Source organism: Rhizomucor pusillus, assembly GCF_041956525.1.
Source record: "Rhizomucor pusillus strain CBS 183.67 unplaced genomic scaffold VTP01scaffold_22, whole genome shotgun sequence".
Taxonomy (NCBI): Eukaryota; Fungi; Mucoromycota; class Mucoromycetes; order Mucorales; family Lichtheimiaceae; genus Rhizomucor; species Rhizomucor pusillus.
Window position 1 is genome coordinate 222864 of NW_027192164.1, and position 19931 is coordinate 242794.

Here is a 19931-nt window from a genome sequence, read left to right on the forward strand (position 1 = left end):
GCGCCATCTACGACTTCATGACCAAGGAGTGCAACCTGTCGATCAAACGCGCACACCTTCAGGCAGCCGCAAGAAGCAGTCAGGAACAAATCAATCAACGTTGCGCCTGGATTCAACAGTGGGGTAGCACTGACATGAACTATTTGCAAAATTGTGTTTTCTTGGACTAATCAAGCTTCCATATCAACATGAGACGAGGCATAGCGTGGTCGAAGAAAGGCACCAAGGCTGAAGTCGTCACACCAAACACGCGAGCACAAACCACGTCAGTCCTAGGAGCCATCTCTGCTGCCGGCATCATCAAGGTCAGTTTCCGGACACCGAAGCCGTCGAAGAAAAGAAAGACTAGGAGCAACAAAACAATCACGACAGGAACTGTCACTGGGCATTTCCTCAGCTTCATCAAGGCCACCATGGACGAAAGGGACAAGCACGAGCATATGAAAGGATATTATCTTATCATGGATAATGCTCCCATCCATACCAACAGAGACATCGGCAGGTATATCACCTCTCGTGGATACCGATTTGCCTACTTTCCTCCATACTCGCCTGAGCTCAGCCCCATTGAGCAGTTTTGGTCTGTTGTGAAGAGCAAAGTCAAGCGCTCCCAGCTTTCCGACCAAGAAACGCTCATGTCGAGGATTGCAGAAGCCTGTGACAGCATGCAGATGAGCGACTTTGTAGGATTTGCTGGGCACTCTGTACGATGCTTTGGAAAATGCCTGAATAAAGAGCCATTCACTGTGACAAAACTATACTCATGAAACGACTTAAATGTCTTGATAAGTACGACTTCTATTTTAAGCGAACGCGACTTGCATAGCTTGGCAAGTGCGACTTACGGTTTTGGGCTAGTGCGACCTAAATTTCTGAAAACACGACCCTGACGCGACTTATGATCACTGGGCAATGCGCCTTATATTTTAGGAAAAAGTGTAACTCACAGAAATGGCAGGAAGGCTTAAGCGTGTTAAAAGTACTGAAAAGATCTCCTACTTCTTCTTAAAGTAAACATCAATAAAACGAGAGCTTTGTCGATGCAATACACACGTCTGTGTTGAAATGCTGTAATTATGCCAGGATGGGTGATGATGAAAACACAAACGCACTTACGCTTGAAGTTGTACTAATGGCATATATGCCTTTACGGTCCACTTTTATGTTCTACTCTTTCCGCATAGAGAATTAGATTTGACGGTGAGCAAACAGCAACGTGATGTCGAGCCTTCAGCTTATGACAATTGATATGCTGCTTAAAAAGTGTCATGGTGGAGAAAAGTCAATGATATCGACAACGGAGAAAGTGCTTCGTTATCAGCACTTTATCTCACGCCTTGCTTCATCGACATTGATCTAGGCGAGCGTATACCTTAATAAACTGGAAACTCGACGACGCTGCGCTTATGTAGTAGCGAACCGGATGCAAAAGCGCCGGAGGATGGAGGTTTATGAAGGCCAAGCGAGTTTATTCTACAGACTGGGATTAGCCATGAGCTTCAGCGAACCAAGCGCAGCGAGCGAAGCGAAGCGAAGCGTAAAAGCGCTTGGAAAAATTAATTGAAGAGACCATCGTTCTTATTGCTAGAAGATATGCATGCAAGCCATAGGATAAGATACAATAATGGTGAAGTTTGCACAGTAAGCCAGCAGTTGCTTACAGTCCGTGACAGCGGTGTTGCAAAGTCCGTCCGCTTTTCCTGCAACCTCCTCCACTTTTTTGTCTTCGCAAGACACACTATGGCACAATCAAACGACAAATCAGATCCTTCGACAGCCATCACCTACGTAGGCTACTCCTCTGAGCTGCAGCTGCCAGCGATTATCAGCTTGATCGAGAATGACCTGTCAGAACCTTACTCTATTTACACCTACCGGTACTTTATACATAACTGGCCTAATCTCTGTTTCCTGGTAACAGGCTCTGTCGGTTTCACACTTTTTCGCACAGTCTGACGACTAGTATATGCAATATAATGTTAGGCGTTTGATGGAGAAAAGTGTGTGGGCGTAGTAATATGCAAACTAGACAGACACAAAGATCGTTGGAGAGGCTACATTGCTATGCTCGCGGTGGCGAAGGAATATCGAAAACGCGCAATTGGATCCACGTTGGTGCAAATGGCAATACGAGCCATGAAAGAGCAGGATGCAGATGAGGTTCGAATTGATATTATGGTTGATCGATACACTCTTACTTACGATGGGTGAACAGGTCGTGCTAGAGACGGAATATACAAACCAAGGTGCACTAAATCTCTATCAACGATTGGGATTTATTCGTGACAAACGGCTTTATCGATATTATCTGAACGGTATCGATGCCTTCCGCTTAAAGTTATTCTGCAAAACGATGGTTCACGATTGATCAGTGCTGATCCTCAGCGCCTGTACATAGCATTTGATTGGAACATTTTATATCTATATCTACATGTACTCCTAAGAGATTCGGAAAAAAAAGGAAGAAGAAAGAGATAATAATAGAAGGGTATCTTCAAGAGAGAGATCGTTATTCACTGTCGGGTGGCCAACATTGCAAGTGCCTTGTTTACAACGGGATCCTAAGAGAGGCAGACCTTGTGTTAGGACAGACTCACGTTGAAGTTTCGGGAATAAGCAGTACTTACTGTTCTCAATTGCGACGCCAAGGTGAACACAGTTAGCAGCCCCGGCGGTAAACCGCGAGCAATGTTATCCATGCGCTCGTGAAACATATCGAGTTTTGTTTTGAGAGATATGTTTGGATCCATCATCTGTTTCTGGTCTTCCGGGACCTCGACTTCCTCGATAGCATTCATAACCGAGGATGATGATGACGAGGACGAGGACGAGGACGACGAAGGCGTTGCAGGTCTCCGCAGGTTCATTGATTGCTGCTGCTCGCGTGACAAGTAGCTTCGTAAAGTATTGTAGTATGAATCAGATCGCGAATTTTCTCGTCTATCGGCCAACTTCGCCCTTTCGCTTGTGACATCGTGTATAAAGATCTTTATGACTTGATCCGGATACTGCTCATAGATCATTCGGTATCTGAATTATGCAGTTAGCACGCAGCGCGAGGCATCAAAGTATATGTAGACCAAGAACGTGCTTACATTTCCGGATCTCGCTCTCCAGAATCACCTACGAGCACAAATCTGCGATGTGGGAAATCTTGCAGTATTTGCGTAATGACATCGATTTTATGTTGCCCTGGCTTTTTGCGTATCAGATCGCTGGTGTTAACGACTCGTAAATGCATGCTTCCAGCCGGAAAGTTGTTGCCGCGGATAAACTCGCTGAGGGTAGGGTAAACTTGCCAGGGAGAATTTGAAACGTAATGTACATGTGCTCCTTGTTCGGCCCACGACGAATAGACGGTAGACATTCCAGGAAATTGAGTAGCAGTGCGGAAAAAGGTGTTTCTAATAATTGCATCGCGACCATCGAGGATACCTGTCACTTTAATGGTGTCATCTATATCCTGTTGTGATTTGATATTATCTTTGGTAAATATACGTTCAATCTTGAAAAAAAGACCACAACAGTCGACTTACAGAAATGATAGAGATTCCAGTCGGGTCAATCAGATCCACAAAACCGTCATGTGGGGAAGCGTCTGCCAAATTGTAAGCTCTAGGTATTTCCCGATTGGCTTCAAAATTTTACAGGCTAGTACCTAACCCATTATCAAATGCTGCATCTAATCGCAATACACGTCGATGTTTGTCCTGTGTATCCGTCAGCGATGTATCCAGGAGAACCGTATGCTCAAATCGTCCTGTCGGTCCCGAATTAATCCACACGGTTTTCAGTGTATTTTCGGTTGGTATAAACCCAATCTGGTCGTGGTGATGAAATAAATGAAACGGGTTGTGATAATGAACATGATGATGATGATGAGAATATAGATGCTGATGATGGTTGCTAGGTGATGGAAGCGCTTCTGCAGGTATCAGATCTGTAACATAGACTTGAACATCAATGTCTCGCAATGTTTTACATTGGAATTGTCTCGAGGAGCGGGCAAAGTGTTCGCCCTCCGCAGAATCGGCTGTTACACCACCATATGTCCTTATTGCAGCTGGATAATAATAACAATGGACCGGGTTACCAGGATACATACTTTACACACATTCCATATCATATTTACCTAAAGCCCATTTCCGTAACCTTCCTGACTCGGTGTTGGCAAAGGTCCAGCCTGCCAGTTTGATTTTCCACACAGGAGCACCGTTCTCGTCCTCGGCTCGCGTTGCATAAGTCGGAAACAAAAGGCACTGAGGCTTTAGGTTGCCTTGACCTTCAGGAAGACTCATCGCACTCGTAGATGAGATGGTTCGCTGCCGAGGGATCGCAAATGACTCTTGAGTGCTCGTCGGCAATGCAGAGCGAGAGCTCGTCGGTGTAGCCATGCCGTCGTCCCAGCGTTGTGCATAATACCTGTTGATCTCTTGACGAAGGACTTGAGTTGTAGAGCGCGCAAAGGAGCGTAAGCGCTCCCTTCGACTGCCTGGAGGACCGGAGAGAAGCGACGAGTAGGACCTCTGCTGCTGTTGCTGTGGCTCTATGTAGTCAGAGTTCATCTCGACTGCTTCTTGTCCTCTCCCAAAAAAAGGATATAAAGAGAGACGGAAATGAGCCCGAATCATTGGATTGCATTGTCTACCGGTTCCCCATCCGCCTTCTCCGCCGCGTGATGATGTTTTAACGCAAACAACCAAAAGTTAGCAAGTATATACAAACTTTTCCATTTTTTACGTCCAAACCATTAATATATATACTGCGTCAGAAGTTCAGCAAAAGTTTAATTAGTAGATATTGATATTAAAAACCGTGAAAGAGAAACAAAGATCGTAAGATGAATAAGCCGGTGTCGAGGAGCATCTGCATCAGACCTTTTAATGGCTTTACAGAATTTCTGTCACATAAGCAATAATCCTCGGGGATATTCTATGATTAGATCGAAGAAGGATTATCAGCTTGTTCTCTCATAGCTACTTGATGAATACGATCCTGTAGTCACTGGGACTGCTATCTGTCACGGGTCTTCTCCGAGCGTTCAAAAGACAATGGCTAGCCATTGGAAATACATCAGCAAAGTTACGAGCAGGAGAACAAGTTCAAAGATCCGGAAACCGAATAACGCGTTGTTCCGTGAATCCAATGTGCGGTAACGAGACCAGACCTTTGCCATCTCTGTTACCGGTAACTAAGAATATGACAACATAGAGCGTGGCAAAGAAAAGGTGACGCGAAGTCGTTTATTTATTTAGTTTACAGAAATGTGTCAACAAGAAGACGAAAAAGCAATGTAAGACGTGCTCGTTTAGGCAAGAAGGATGATATGTTATTACTCGATTGCCGCGTTCTTGTCGCGACTTCTTCTAGCCTTGCGAGCAGCTCTCTTGGCACCGCCTTGCATTTCGCTGAGGAGTTTCTCGCCCCAGTTGAAGCATTCTTGACAACCGACTTCCTTGTGCGTCATGCAGCCAGGCTTGCCGCTTGACAGGCGGGTCCACTGATGCGTTACCGAGAACGGCTCGCGGTCGTCTCCCTTCCATTTTCGCTCCAGGACGTCTTCAGAGATCTTTTCATGCAAAAGGTCCTCGACCGTCATGTTATTCATGCCTCTATTGTCAGTGGGACATTTGCCGCAGACTTCCAGACCATGACGGGTACAGAAAGAGAACCCATTCAGCGTGACCATGTCAGAGTCAACGTAGTTGTTTTGGTCATCAGGTTCACCAGAGAATTGGGTGTCCATTTTTGATGGAAAAAGGAATTGAGAGAGAAAAAAGGAACAAGGTTAATGGATTGGCAGATGGGAAATCATCGTTTTATAGGTCACGGGCTCCCTCCTGCTTGCCCTTGATGTTTTCTCACACACACCCCCTCTCTCTCATATCTTTTTGCTTGCATCTCACACACACGCACGCATACATACATACATAAACACATGTCTGCTGTCAACACGTATTCTGGTCTAGTCAAAATGGAACAAACCCAGGATCCATAGCGAGTGAAGCAAATACAGGTAAAATTCTAAAGTAAAGGTTTAAATCTTTATTCATGCACGCGGTTCCAGTGATTAAAGTGGTGTGTTTCTTTCCCATAACTGATAACGTTTGTTTAGTTTTGAGCGTGTGAGGTCTGCTGACCACCATACTCTCACACTCTCTTCTATCATCAAATACCATTTTCTATTCGATGGTTTGTCGGTCCCCACTCATTGCATAAAATCGCGTGATAAACTTTACCGACCCTGTACGCGCTCGCTTGCTTGTCATCCAATTCTCTTGTTCTTATTCCTCGAAGGGACCATGGCTGCATCAACTTTGTACCGGCATAAAGTGTCCGCTCCTCATTCGATAATTGCCTTTTGGCTCAAAGATGAACTTCGTATCATATATAAATGACTACTGCTCACGAATTCCTATAACAAGCAAAATGTCCAGATAAATCTCAATAACACGCTAGAAAGCCTTCATTGTAAAGATCAAAGATGTAGAATATACAGACAAGCTGGTAGCTATTGCAAAAAAATCAGTTAGTTCTGTATGTAATTTTATAAAGTGTAGTACTACTCGGACAAACAAAAGAAATAAATTAAAAAAGAAAAAGGGCATGAAGATTTGGGAAGTAAGAGATTGTTGCGCGGTATGTTAGTTCTTTGCAGCGACCTTTCTGCGATTGTTGAGCAACGTCGCCTTATTCATGTTTAGTTCGAATGGTTGGTGTTGATGATGACGAGCTTTTCGTGCATGCATGGACGACGGCGCCGCCTGCTGCTGCTGCTGGGTCTTTTCCTGATATTTGTTTTCTGCAGCCCAAACCAGTGCTTCGCCGTCTTCATCACCGTCGTCCTCTTCAACGACGCCGCTGAGCCCTCGCTTTTTAGCCTTGTTTTCTTCGCCCATGCGTTGCACAGCGTATGTGATATCGAGTATTTCCTTGATGGAGGCGACGCCCGGCGAGAACACATCCTTTCTACGCGACGGTGTTTCGAGATCGAGGTTAACTACGGGCGGTGACGGGAATGTCGGGTAGCGACGGTGCTCTTGCTTCTTCTGGGTGACCCACGGATGATTCAGGAACTCATCAACCGTGTATCTCTTGTCTGGGTCAACGCAGAGCAAGTGTGTGATCAGATCCTTGGCTGCGTCAGAGATCGGGTCCCACCATGGACTCAAGAAAGTGTATTGACCGCGGGCGACCTTGTCCGTGAGCGCCTTGATGGATTCATCGTAGAACGGTGGGAAGCCGCAAAGCATCGTGTAAAGCACGCATCCCAAGGCCCACATATCCACGGCCTTGGAGTATTTCTGGTCACGGACGATCTCCGGTGCAGTGTATCCGACGGTACCGCACGGCGTCAAGGTCGAGTTGTCCCAAATGACCTTGGACAGACCAAAGTCGGCAATCTTGACCTGACCGACACCGCCGCCGCCAATGCCTGGTTGGAAAATACCTTCATCTTCCTTGTCTTCATCAAATATATTGACCGGCTTTTTTGAGGGGATGATGGGGATTGGATCAAAAAGGATGTTTTCGGGTTTGATGTCTCTGTAGTCATTGTTATTGTCAGATATCTAACCGTATGTTGTACTTTTGCCTATTACTCGTAGTTTACCTGTGAACGACACCGCATTCCTCGTGTAAATGCCGTATTCCCTGTGCGACCTGAACAATGACGTGGCGTGCAAGGTCTTCGCTAAAGTATGTAAGCTTGACAATGCGATGGAACAGCTCACCCCCCCTGCAAAGCTCCATGACCAAAAAGTAGTAATCTTTAGATTCCGAGAAATGGATCAACTGGACCAGATTCTTATGCCGCGCAGTTTGCATGATTTGCACTTCTTTCAACACGTTTGCTCGCTATTTGGGACATCTTAACAATTACAATCCATCATTTTGAAATAGAACGGCGTTATTACCTCGGTTGCACGGGGCTTCTTTTTCATGTTGGGATGCAAGTGTTGCGCTCGTCCGTTCTACAACCTCGATTCATCAGTTTCAAGACTCGCGATCGATCGAAATATAAATCTGACAAATTACTTCATCCAATTCGTGTTTCCGTACGACTTTGATAGCCACATCCTGGCCTGTTACTGTATCCTTTGCCTTGTACACGATGGAGAATGCTCCGCTAGAATTACAAGCGTAAGCTTTTCAAGGAGAGGAGGAGTTGCAAGCTTAACAACGTACTCTCCCAACTTCTCAATTATTTCAAATCGTTCCAGCCCTGGATACACAGGCAATTGCTGCTTGCGTTGGCGTTCATGCTCGATATACTTTTCTGCGGCAACTTGTGTGTTCTTTGTCGTTGCCGGCGCTGCAGCAGCTTCCTTTACTTGTCGAGTTGCTGCAGCGTTGCCTTGAGCTGGTGGTGCGGGCGATTGTTGTTCTTGCTGCAGCTCCTTTTCAACTGTCATTTCCAGAGCTTGAGCCTTCTTCCGTTTGATAAGGCTTTTGACCCGCGCGAACATTGAATCTAAATGGAACGATCGCCAAAGGAAAGAAGCAGGGTTTCTTAGCGGTGTCAAAAACGAAACGAAAGCTCCCTTTCCTTTTTAAGAAGCTTCCTAAGATACCGGGGACACCGAGAATCCAATCACTCCAACATGGTCGTCCTGAGAGACGATTTCCGATCGAGACTTTAACTTCACATTGCGTTTTCGGACTATGAGTTCAAGAACCTTTGGCACAAGTATAAATCTGAAGCGCACCACGTGGGCAAAAAGGCTTCTATGTGGTGACTCAAATATATTATGCGTCGCTGCTGTAGGAGAGCACTACACCATGTAATTTCAAAATATCGTCTCTTGGCAAAGACGATACTGCAAAGACCGCGTTGCGAAACAGTATGGCATTGAGCAAACCGCGATCATCATATTTCAATAGTAGTGTAAGTTGTGAAAGAGGGTTGCAAAGAAATGCTGTTGATCTTTATATGGATAAAGTTCTGAAGGAATTGGATATGGGCATCAACATTAAAAAGCGTAGTACCACTTTAGATGAGATGGTGGAGAAATGGAGCTTATGACGCCTTGGTTGTGTTCTATTCTGCGTACAATCATGCAAATTCACTGGAGGGCGACGTTACTTTACAGAAACAGTATGTTGTCATTAACTGGGATACGGTGAATGTACTCTTTTCTCCCTCGCACTCGACTGGCCATCTGGCGAGCGCACTGGCGCTTCGTTTTCCAAGGCAAACGCTTAGTCCCCTACATCGTTGCTGCTATCGTTTCATCTCACCTCCATAGACTTGAAGCAGAAGCGAGCATGTAGCATCCAGTATTTGTATTATTTTTTTCTCCCTTTCCGTTTCTATAATAACAGTATGCTTTACTAACAATTGAAATAAATCTCCAAACGACAAAACGAGTATACAGTACATGCTACAACTAGTGTGCTTCCCAGACACGATCTCTTTATCGGTCAAACGAGCTGGATAGTTTATATGCGCAAAGCAGTTCAGTGCATGAACGCGGTTGTACTATTGAGTTGTTCCGAGAAATCATCGTTTGTGGAACAGTTGCGCATTCCTATCTGTCATCCCGTGACAAGTTTCCATAAATGATCAAAAATATATGTGCTTGTATACGTTGTGCGTGTGTGTATTCACAGTAATGCTCATTGTTTATGCGTTGCTGCTCTCCAATCTATAATGTTCAAAGAGGGGAAAGAAGAAAAGAAAGAAGAAGAAAAAAAGCACACAGAGAAGAGGGGGAAAAACTAGGCAAAAAAAATTATAGGGATAGGGAATGTGTCGTTAAAAATGTTGCTCTGCAGTAGAGTATTGTCGCTTAAGCGCCAATCTTCTTGTCCAACACATCTCTGACGGTCTTGACAATAACCTTGTCATCAGGGAATGCAAAGTCTTCGAGGTTCTTGGCGTAGGGGGTGGGGACATCAGCGCCAGCAACGCGAACCATGGGTGCATCCAAGTAGTCGAATGCCTCAGCTAATAATTACAATAATGTCAGTTACCGTTGTTGTCCTTTCCTCTCTCTAGCTCTTTCCAAGAAAAAACTTACATTCCATGACCTGGGCAGCAATCTCAGAACCAACACCAAAGGAAGCCCAGCCACCTTCAACAGTGATGATTCGGTTGGTCTTCTTGATGGATTGAACGATGGTATCAACGTCAAGGGGCTTGATGGAACGCAAGTTGACAACTTCAGCAGAGATGCCGCTCTTGGCGAGTTCCTCGGCAGCCTTCATGGACCAACCGACAGAGCGGGAGTGGGAGACGATGGTGATATCCTTGCCTTCACGTTCAACCTTGGCCTTGCCAATGGGCAAGATGAAGTCAGAGGACAAAGCCTCCTGGGACATGGGGTGAGAGACACCGTATTCCAATTCGTTTTCTAAGACGACGACAGGGTTGGGATCGCGGATAGCAGCCTTCAACAAGCCCTTTGCATCTTCCGAGTTCCAGGGAGAGACGACCTTCAAGCCGGGAACGGAGCCGTACCAGGCGGCGTAGCATTGAGAGTGCTGAGCGGCGACACCGGCAGCGGCGCCGTTCGGGCCACGGAACACAATGGGGACCTTGACGGTACCTCCAGACATGTAGTGGGTTTTGGCAGCCGAGTTGACGATTTGATCGATAGCCTGTCATGGTCACGTCAATGTGAGCAAAGAAGGTTCGCGTTTTGTTGTAATAAAAATTTTCTTCGTCGTCATACCTGCATGGCAAAGTTGAAAGTCATGAATTCACAGATGGGCTTGAGACCGCTCATGGCAGCACCGACAGCCAAGCCGGCAAAACCCATTTCAGTGATAGGAGTGTCGATAACTCGCTTTGGGCCAAACTTGTCCAGCAAGCCCTTGGTAACCTATTCCAACAACATCGGTTGGACTCCGAACCCCAATTTTTATATATGTTTTCCCGAGTTCTCCCATCATACCTTGTAAGCACCGTTGTACTGAGCAACCTCTTCGCCGAGAATAAACACTTTTTCGTCTCGCAAAAGCTCTTCTTCCAAGGCTTGGTTCAAGGCGTCACGGACAGTCATCTACCCGGGTGTCAAATGGGTGACGTGAATCTCGCCGATCTCGCCAACAAAAAAAAAAGACCTCTCTCTTTCTCTCTCTCTCTCTCTTACCTCAACGGGACCGCTCGAGCTGAAGCGTTGTTGAACAGCTGCGGTAGCCAAGGCAGGCTTGGCCGACACGGCAGCAGCGCGCTTGGCGACAGTAGCGACGGGAGCAATGCGTTGCAGCGATGCGAGGAGGGTCATATTTTGGGAACAACGGGAAAGGTAAAAGGGGGTAAAATGACGGTGGAGCGGCTGCTGAAAAAGACCGGCGAGCTCGGATGAAAAAAAGTCACAAAGGCCCACAAATCGCCGTTTTTGGGTGGGTGGGAAGGTGAACGTCTAATTCCAAAAAGTTGCTTTTTTATACTCTAGAGCAATAAACAAGAAGAATAAAATCGAAGAAGGTTGCGTATATAAATGATATATATCTCGTAGTAAGAAAAAGGCAGACCCAGGTATAAAGGAAACGAATAATAAAAAAATGAGCGTAAAGGGCGTCGTTCTTGGATGCGGGCAGGCAGGCAGGGAGCGGGCGGGAAGTGGGGTAGAGTAGCAGCAGTAGGGCGCAAAATCATCGACCATTCGGAACAGCACTATAATTCCCGGGTTAACTCAATTTTGATTATACCAAAATTTTCACTACTACTTGCCTCGTCCTTTTCCCATTCTTATTAAGGCGATCCTTTGCGAGTGGATGATCTGCCGGTGTCAAGAGCTCAAAGCTGCACAGTAATTCTTCGCTTACACTCATGATGGCGCCAAAATTGTCAAATTCGCCGCAGTAATTAGGAGCAGAGAATACCGTAACCAGCGTGCGATCGTTGAAAAATTCATATCCATCCTCTACGACCATGTGCGCGCGACACACGAGATCAAGGTCGAACTTGGCGAGAAATTCGTTGATAACCTTCTTGCCAAAACAGTAGCTCACTCCTCGTTCGTTGTCCTCCCAATCCAGCGTTACATCCGATGGATCCGACCACAGCAGATCGTTCAGCAGACCATAGTCAGGCACGTCCGTCGGTCGTTGGATGTTGCGCACTTCCTCCATGCTGTGCAGCGAGGGTGATAACCCTCCGTGCACGCAAAAGATCTTGCCAGCTACCAGTGCCGCAATAGGCAATGTGTTGAATGTATCTACAAAGGTACGCCACATCTTGGGATTGAGGCGCCGTTTGCATTCATCGTAAAACCCGTACACTTTTAATATTTTAGCACAGGCCGCCCCATATTTTTTTTGGTCTCTTGCTGCACAAACCTTTGGTGACATTGGCGCACTCGTGGTTGCCTCGCAGCAGGAAAAAGTTCTCGGGGAATTTGATCTTGTAACATAGCAGCAGCAAGATAGTCTCCAAGCTCTGTTTACCGCGATCTACATAGTCACCCAAAAAGAGGTAGTTGCTGCTCGGCGGGAATCCACCCATTTCAAAAAGCCGGATTAGATCTGTGTACTGGCCATGGGTGTCGCCAACAATCTTGACGGGAGGCGATAACTCTAGCAACGACTACGAGAAAAAAAATTTGTTTCAGAGCGTGCGCGCGCGGCGGGTGTGCGGTGTGCGATGTGCATAAATCTTACCGGTTGACTCAAGAAGATATCCATGGCGGCGTAGCAGATGGCTGCCACTTCCGAGTTCTTGAGGCAGAGCTGCTTGGAGGGTTTCGCATAACCAGCGTTGAGGAGCCGCTGGATGTACTCGTCTATTTCGGCGGCTGTCACGGATTTCGTGTTGTAACTAGCCATCGAAGTTGCTGTGAGCTGGTTCAGCGAGCCGACTGTCAGCTGACTCCTGTCATTGTCCTGCTGAGGCCAGTAGTCTGCTTGTGAGAGGTGTTTGTGCTGGTGTGGTTGCGGGTGCTTCGGTTCCTCGACGACAGGACTGTCGAGAGCATTAGGATACTGCTTATTATCGCCGCCGCCGCCCGTTGGATACTCTGGGTTCAACTGGGTCAGGGCCGACGAGTTGGATGCAGCCGGTGTCGAGCGACGATGTTGTGAATTCAGGAGAATCGAGTTGACAGACTGAGTGGTGTTTGTGCTGTACTCATTGTCCTCCGGCTGCTGCTGCTGGTGTGCTGGTTGTTGCACGCGGGCAGGCGGAGGCATGCTTTTTGTCCGGCGTCCCTTGCCGCCGGTGCGTTTGGATACGTTGTTCCCCATATAATACTGTGACAAAGGGGAAACAGAGAAGAGTGAATGGATTCTGGACCGGAGTGAAATATGGCAAAAATGATGTCCCGACTTGACAACGAAGCAACAACAAGACTATCTTTTGAATTATGATGGCGCTAAATGACCCTTCCCTTTCTCCTTCACATCATTGCTATGCAACCACTTGCTATTTTAGGAGCACGAGAAAGTACTCGATTGTATCATAGTGTTCACGGGGGCCTTTTCTTTTAATTTCACACCATCACCACCACCGTGCCCTTTGCCTTTCTACCGGCAATAAAACTGAGTTTTTGAAACATTGAGTGAGTGATTTTCAACCACGAGGGGTTGCGTCCAAAAACGTCAACAGCGGCGATTCGAAAAAATCAGGGCAGAATTTCCCTTTTTAGAAACAAGATGAATGTCCTTTGGCCCGGCCTGACTACCAATAGCGTATACAGATCTCAAGTCTAAACATATAAGGATCCCTTTCCTCTTTTCATTTTCTTTCCGGTCGTGCTGGCGAAAAAAAATAATCAGAACTAAATGTACACGGAGAAAAAAAGCGCGCAGTGAATCAGATTGAGAAGAATATAGATGGTTGGGGTGAGGGAGGCGAAGGAGAAAGAAGAAAGATTTTTGAGTGAAAATAGAAAGAGAGGTGGTGGGAAAATATAATTCTAGCGCCTGTAGTAACTGAGCGGCACATCGTCGTCTTCGTCGTGAACCGGGCGACTACCGGGCATTCTTTGACGTCGCGGCGACGGCGGCGGTTGCCTGTTGTGATGATGATGAGGTCGGAAAGAGGCGGTCGCTTCTCCAGCATCGAGCTGTTCTTGCGGTTTTAACAGGGTATTATTATGCGCATCCTGCGACGGAGGCGGCGGCGGTGGTTGTGACGGTGATGATTGTTGTTGCGGGTTAATGATGGACAGGTACCAGAACATGAGATTGGATATAACAACTTGCTGATGTAAAGGTCGTCGAGGGTTTGCCAGTTTCATGTGCGACATGCGGTAAATAGCCCTTTCCACGTGGATGGACAGCCGGTAGCTGTTGATATATTGCTTGGAAGCCAGCTTCATGTCTTCTCCTTTCAACTTGGATTGATGATGATCCGCTGTCCCTGTTCCTAGGCTTTTGCTGCATCTCCGTGAAGACGTCGATGATTTCATTGAAAGCGACCGTGAAAAAAATGCTGCTAGTCCACGCTTTTTGGAAGGCGTTCCGCTGAAAGACTCCACCCGAGATAGCCGGAGAGAATCCTTCTCTTTGTTGCTATTCTCATCATCAACTCGCCGCAAAGATGCCCGACGATTTTTCCGCTTTTTGTCTCCTCCTTTCAGCAAGTTGCCTAGCCAGGACGACCTTCGTCCCAGCTTAGTAGTAGTAGTCTCATTCTTCTTTGTATCGGTCAATGATGTTCTTTGCAATGCAGAGTGGTGTTTGTTGTTGTTGTTGTTGTCGTTGCTGGTGGCTTCAAGATCTGAAGCAACGGTCGTATGATGCTGAGAAGGAATAGCAGTAGTTTGTCGTTGTTGCTGGTCAACAATGTTATTTGGCTCCTCTGAAGCCTCTGGAGTGGACGGCCGGTCTTCTTCTATGAGATGAGTGATAAATTGCGTCTCGGCGTCGTGTACTCGAGACAAAATCCCTTGCTGTGAATCGTTGGGCTCGAAACCGGTGCTGCCCAAGTCAATCCATTCGCTGAGACTGACTGGCCGATCTTGCAAGCTGACGCCTTCGGGCGGCACGTTTCCAATGCGATCGCCAGTATTGGTTGGATGCCGCGGTTCAGTGTTGCGTCGGATACGTCGTTTATTACTTTCTCCATCGGCCGCACCACCGCCGCCGGGCGCCCTTCGTGCGGATAGCGCAGACCGACGCAAAAGCGTTCTGTTCTGATTCGGAGCAGCCAAAACTCGTGAATCGTCTTGCAACGCAGCAGCAGCAGGCCGATCAAACCCTGCAATCCCAAGTTTAGCACATGCATCATCGTCATCATCATCATTCCCGAATATTGCTAAACAACAACACTTGCCATTCTTCATGAAATGATCGAAAGACGTATTATTATCCTTTGTATCTAAAGTCATCAAATCCAGTTCCTTTGGACTGACGGGCAAATCTTCGCTGGTGGTTGTCGCTGTGGTGTTGTCCTCTTTCTCGTTATCGGAAGGCGGGTCGTTGTACGAGACAGACCTGGAGAGTTTAGACTTTTGTCTCTTGACTTTGGAGTCCTTTCGTGTGGGCGAGTTGCTACCGTGGGTTTGTATCCAGTTGACAAACTCGCTGGGGGCAATCTGTGGATGCTTATGCGCAGGAACCCTATCGACTCGTTCGTAAATCTTCTATACGCCCGCATGCATTGCTCCCAACGAACCATATAACGTTGGATAAATTGGCAACAGCCTCCTGCGCCTTGATCGAATCCAACTCTGAAATAGGCGTGCTGTCCTCTCCTGCCGCTGCTTTGCTTTCGGTTTCACCACGGCTGCCGTTCGTCGCCTCAATTCCACCTGGCTTCTTTTCCAGGTACTCTGAAAGCATCATTGCAAAGTATACACCGGAATCAGACTTCTTGGCTGCCACCGCTGCCGCTCCTCCAGATTCATCTCCTGCTGCTAACGGTTGCAAAGACATTGTCCCGCTCGCATCTTGCCGGTGCTCCTCTATGGTAGGCAAGCTGCTTGTTGTTTTTGCTGCGGCTATCGTCATTACTTTGCTGCGAGCCCGTTCAGCTCAGGTACAGCCGAGTATACGGGTAAAGTTCCTTTGAAGGAAAGAGATGTCTATGTTGGATTGAAAAAAAGGGAGAGTAACAAAAGAAGAGTCAGAGCGGGCTCAACTCACAGGGAAAAGACGAGGAAGGAAGGAAGGAAGGTGGGGGGAGAGAGAGGAGAGGAGAAGGAAAGTGAGAAATGAGGCACTATCCTCTCTTCAACTCTTGGTCCCCCCAACCCGTCACGAAGGTTCTAACTGATTTTGTTAGTGACCAAGGCTACGCGCCCCATCTTTGTAAGCTTACAAAAAAAAAGAAAGCTATAATGTTTGAAAACTACAACCTCTGCTGCTTCTGCTGCGTATTATTGGTTTTTTTTGCATAGAAATCCAAACACGCACCATAGTTATGAATGACGTGCAAATATAAACTATATTAGTAGAACGTTTCTTCTTAATTCTTGCATTGTATCGCAGCTGCAAGTGAGCTGTTTGTGGCGTAAAACGTTGCTATTTTTTCCTTGGCGGCTACACGCCTTGTCTGTTCTGAATGTGATCAAGTGTTTTGAAACGCACCAGCGCTCGGCAAACTAACAAACACGCACAGAGACACTTTTGTTCGGAAATGTCCCGATCGGAGACGAGACCCTTGGGTCCTGCTGCTGAACAACGACGACGGTCCCGAACTTGGCAAAGGAAATGAACAATGTGATCTAAAGTCGTACATGCTTTTCTGCACTATTGGACGAATATTTATCCACAATGTGGGAAATAATGTGTAACTAAACATATCACACACGATGTCAATGAAGGAACTCCCAAAAATTCACTATTGCCCTGCTGCTTCTGCTGCACGCTGCATATTCCAAAGAAAAGAAAGGAGGGGCCTTGCAAAGAAGGGATATTTAGATTACTGTGCATGATTCGTCATACAACCGGAGAGAGTGCCTGAATAATGCGCGCGCCTAAATCCTGAAACCTTTATGTCATTGCAAAATAGAGGACTTTTTACTCCAAGTTTGCATATTATAACAGGCTGGAACTAAATTTTGGTCATCTGCCTCTATTCTTCCAATGGAGTTTGAGGATAACAAGTGTCCGAAATATGCAACCGATCTTCACGCCTTCAATGCCACAGAATACAGAGTTGGATAGATCCAAGTCACCACTTAAGGTAAATGTGGTACATCTAAGCCTATGCGTACTGCTTGCTATAAGACAGTATACTAGTACTTCGTCTTTCTTAATAAACGCCCTGTGTCGACGGCAGTTTCATTGCCGCAACAATTGCACATATTTATCACGGCTAAATGGTGAATAACTAATTTATACTCTTTGTAGTTGGTTTCTAAACTGAGAGCTTTACTGTCATTTGAAATAAATCACTAGACAAGAAAACGGCTTTGATTCATCAACATCTATATTCTTTAGAAGGAGTTTTCTGTTACGTACAAGCTTTTTGCATCTAGTGGACTGTGGTCATTCAACCTCTGTTAATAAAGTACACATCATAATCCTCGCTAACCCAGATGCAGCATGAATCATTCTGGTAAGGTACCTGCTCCACACCGTATCATATTCTTTGTTGTCATTTTGCAACTATGCAGTCTGAAACAGGTTAATTATAGACTTCAACTCCTTGGAAATATCTATCATATCTTACGAGGATTGTCTCCACGTCATATTCTGAAATGAAAGAAAGGGGTTGGAATTCATATTATGTATTCAATGGGAAGTATATATAAGTGAAAAGGTTCACAAACCACGCTATGGTCATTTCGTTTCTAACTCTTGGACGTTGGTCGTGCTTACGATGTTTTCGTCGTTTAATATCACCTGCCACAGACTTGTATATAGGGGCTCTTAAGTAAATAACTACCTGTGTTGAGCTGGTCATTCCTTGTATTTGGAGTCGTGTTTGGAGACGTCGTCAGTTATCCGTGAAAAATATAAAAGGACCAGTCCTGTTCTTACTGACTATCTTTTCTTCTTTTTGTATAGGATTTATACGGCGATGGACAACACACGTCCATCGGTGGTAAACCAAACATAAATGGAAAAAAAACCAAAAAATAGCTAAACTCTATAGATCAACGATTGAACAGAATCATATAAGACTTGTAGCTTGGGCGATGCGGATGGAAGAAGCAATCGCTTCTGCTGCTGCTACACTCATATACAGGAAAATTTAAGACTGTGTAGGTATACTTCAACTTCTCTTGTAAAGATACTTGGTGCTGTACTGTATTTTGCTCTACTGTATGTACTAGGAGCTGCTCTCTGGGACGAAAAGTCTCTCAACATTATAAATATCACTGTTGGACATATGAATGCAACGTTGCGGGTAAACTATTCCATACACGGTGCATGGATGCAACCCCGTTAACGTTTGTATCCTCTCTTACTTCTACTTCTTTTACGAAACAGGCAGGTAGAAATTAACGGGGATCCGTTGTAATTTATTTATATGGTATATCAGGTTGTCGCCATCCACTATACATCATTCAGACTTCTCACGATATATCGTAACAATGGGTCGAAATTTATATTTACAACAGAAGACATTGAATGCCACGCAAAATAGATCTTACAGAAAATGCTAATCATTTCAATTCTGCGATAGAATGTACAGGGAATAGATTCACAAGAGGAAAAAGGAGGAATTTCATCACGATCTAAAAACATGGACAAGTTTCAGGATAGGTTCGCGACAGATCGGGCACTCGTTCTTTGTAGCAACAAGCTGCGAGAAAAAGAAGAGGATCAGTAATAAGTTAGCATTTTTTCTCTTGCCAAGTCGCATGCCGAGATCTATACTTGCCTGCTTTCCACAGTCCATACACGTGACCATGTGCCCGCAGTCCAGGAACACGCAGTTCTGCTGAGCATCGCAGCAAATACGGCACAGAGAGTCGTCGCTGAAAGAATGTGGATCCTGCCGTGATTCAAGCTCCTTTTTGCGTTCATCGGCCAGTCTCTGCACTCTTGTTACAAGCTCAGATTTCTCAAGTGCATGATCCTGCGCGACAAAGTTGGCACGCAGAATAGCTTTTAGTGTTCTGACAGAGAGGGAAGCTGGGTCGATGCGGGATCTAATAATGTCATCCAGCGATAGCATGTCTTCTTTGCGGGTCGCGGGTCGTGATCTTGATGATGGCATGGTATTATTAGTAGTTGTATGATTATTCAAAGGCTGCTGTGAAGGACGAGGTGGTGGAGGGGTATAGTGATTAAAGGGTGGTTGTCGTTGCTGCTGCTGCTGCTGCCATTGGCGCTGTTGCTGTTGCCTCAGTTGCTCCTCTTGTTGATGCCATTGGCGTTCCTGCTGTCGCATCTGTTCTTGCTGCTGCTGTTGCCAGTGTCGTCGCCGCTGCTCCTCCTCCTGCCGTTGCTGCTGAGCAGAAGAATCATTCCTCTGCTGTTGTTCCGTCCTGTTACCACCACCACCAAACAGATCGTTGAACATTTGGACGAACGGCGACTCGCCCGATGGCTTTTCATTGTTTGCCGTGTCCCGTTCATCACGCATGGAATGTGCATCTCGATGCGTTCGATAAAAGATCTCACTTTCGTTGGATATCGGTCGAGTGTTCAGAATAATCCGTACAAGATCATCCTTTTCAATGGCAGTTTTCGACGGTAGATTGTATGCATTAATGTATCGTTTCAGTTTTCGCAATGGCATCGCAAGCAGGCTCGATGAGTTCATCTGTTGCATCTGTATAAGAGTTTCGCACGTATCACAGCATCGTACAGGACTAAGCACAGTATGAGTATATATAGAATGCCAAGTATCCATAACCAACCGAAAGATACTTTACTTGTTATAGCCATACTTTGGCAGCGCACGGCGATTGCTCGAGCAACTCGAACAAACTACGCTTCCTGCATGCAAAGGTCGTCAGTCATCTCGAGACGTCTAGACTGCCACCTTGAAACTTACCACAAGACAAGCAGTGGTACTTTTGTTTGAATAAGCTAAAGACTACACCGCATTCCGTACAATGCTTTGCTTCATTCAGAGGTTT

The 19931-nt window shown here is 46.1% G+C and overlaps 9 protein-coding genes across 9 annotated transcripts; 2 read left to right on the forward strand and 7 right to left on the reverse strand.

Annotated features, from left to right (window-relative positions):
- Window positions 1–188: 188 nt before the first annotated feature.
- On the forward strand, window positions 189–767 carry VTP01DRAFT_5480 (uncharacterized protein; the record flags this gene model as incomplete). Its single annotated transcript, XM_069384277.1, has 1 exon — window positions 189–767. The coding sequence occupies one exon, from the start codon at window positions 189–191 to the stop codon at window positions 765–767; it is 579 nt and encodes a 192-aa protein (XP_069235397.1).
- Window positions 768–1740: 973 nt separating this feature from the next.
- Window positions 1741–2368, forward strand: VTP01DRAFT_5481 (uncharacterized protein; the record flags this gene model as incomplete). The annotated part of the gene is made up of 3 exons (XM_069384278.1): window positions 1741–1914; window positions 1984–2160; window positions 2216–2368. 3 exons carry the CDS (start codon window positions 1741–1743, stop codon window positions 2366–2368), a joined length of 504 nt encoding a protein of 167 aa, XP_069235398.1.
- Window positions 2369–2513: 145 nt separating this feature from the next.
- On the reverse strand, window positions 2514–4565 carry VTP01DRAFT_5482 (uncharacterized protein; the record flags this gene model as incomplete). Its single annotated transcript, XM_069384279.1, has 6 exons — window positions 2514–2561; window positions 2628–3030; window positions 3096–3463; window positions 3537–3598; window positions 3659–4063; window positions 4133–4565. 6 exons carry the CDS (start codon window positions 4563–4565, stop codon window positions 2514–2516), a joined length of 1719 nt encoding a protein of 572 aa, XP_069235399.1.
- Window positions 4566–5041: 476 nt separating this feature from the next.
- On the reverse strand, window positions 5042–5746 carry VTP01DRAFT_5483 (uncharacterized protein; the record flags this gene model as incomplete). The annotated part of the gene is made up of 2 exons (XM_069384280.1): window positions 5042–5178; window positions 5362–5746. The coding sequence occupies 2 exons, from the start codon at window positions 5744–5746 to the stop codon at window positions 5042–5044; spliced, it is 522 nt and encodes a 173-aa protein (XP_069235400.1).
- Window positions 5747–6644: 898 nt separating this feature from the next.
- VTP01DRAFT_5484 (uncharacterized protein) lies at window positions 6645–8468 on the reverse strand (the record flags this gene model as incomplete). The annotated part of the gene is made up of 5 exons (XM_069384281.1): window positions 6645–7545; window positions 7613–7857; window positions 7917–7973; window positions 8038–8128; window positions 8188–8468. 5 exons carry the CDS (start codon window positions 8466–8468, stop codon window positions 6645–6647), a joined length of 1575 nt encoding a protein of 524 aa, XP_069235401.1.
- Window positions 8469–9791: 1323 nt separating this feature from the next.
- VTP01DRAFT_5485 (uncharacterized protein) lies at window positions 9792–11231 on the reverse strand (the record flags this gene model as incomplete). The annotated part of the gene is made up of 5 exons (XM_069384282.1): window positions 9792–9949; window positions 10023–10602; window positions 10677–10826; window positions 10899–11006; window positions 11097–11231. The coding sequence occupies 5 exons, from the start codon at window positions 11229–11231 to the stop codon at window positions 9792–9794; spliced, it is 1131 nt and encodes a 376-aa protein (XP_069235402.1).
- A 370-nt stretch (window positions 11232–11601) lies between these two features.
- VTP01DRAFT_5486 (uncharacterized protein) lies at window positions 11602–13191 on the reverse strand (the record flags this gene model as incomplete). Its single annotated transcript, XM_069384283.1, has 4 exons — window positions 11602–11623; window positions 11681–12230; window positions 12289–12535; window positions 12610–13191. The coding sequence occupies 4 exons, from the start codon at window positions 13189–13191 to the stop codon at window positions 11602–11604; spliced, it is 1401 nt and encodes a 466-aa protein (XP_069235403.1).
- A 671-nt stretch (window positions 13192–13862) lies between these two features.
- VTP01DRAFT_5487 (uncharacterized protein) lies at window positions 13863–15900 on the reverse strand (the record flags this gene model as incomplete). Its single annotated transcript, XM_069384284.1, has 3 exons — window positions 13863–15148; window positions 15224–15510; window positions 15566–15900. The coding sequence occupies 3 exons, from the start codon at window positions 15898–15900 to the stop codon at window positions 13863–13865; spliced, it is 1908 nt and encodes a 635-aa protein (XP_069235404.1).
- Window positions 15901–18571: 2671 nt separating this feature from the next.
- On the reverse strand, window positions 18572–19612 carry VTP01DRAFT_5488 (uncharacterized protein; the record flags this gene model as incomplete). The annotated part of the gene is made up of 1 exon (XM_069384285.1): window positions 18572–19612. The coding sequence occupies one exon, from the start codon at window positions 19610–19612 to the stop codon at window positions 18572–18574; it is 1041 nt and encodes a 346-aa protein (XP_069235405.1).
- Window positions 19613–19931: the final 319 nt, after the last annotated feature.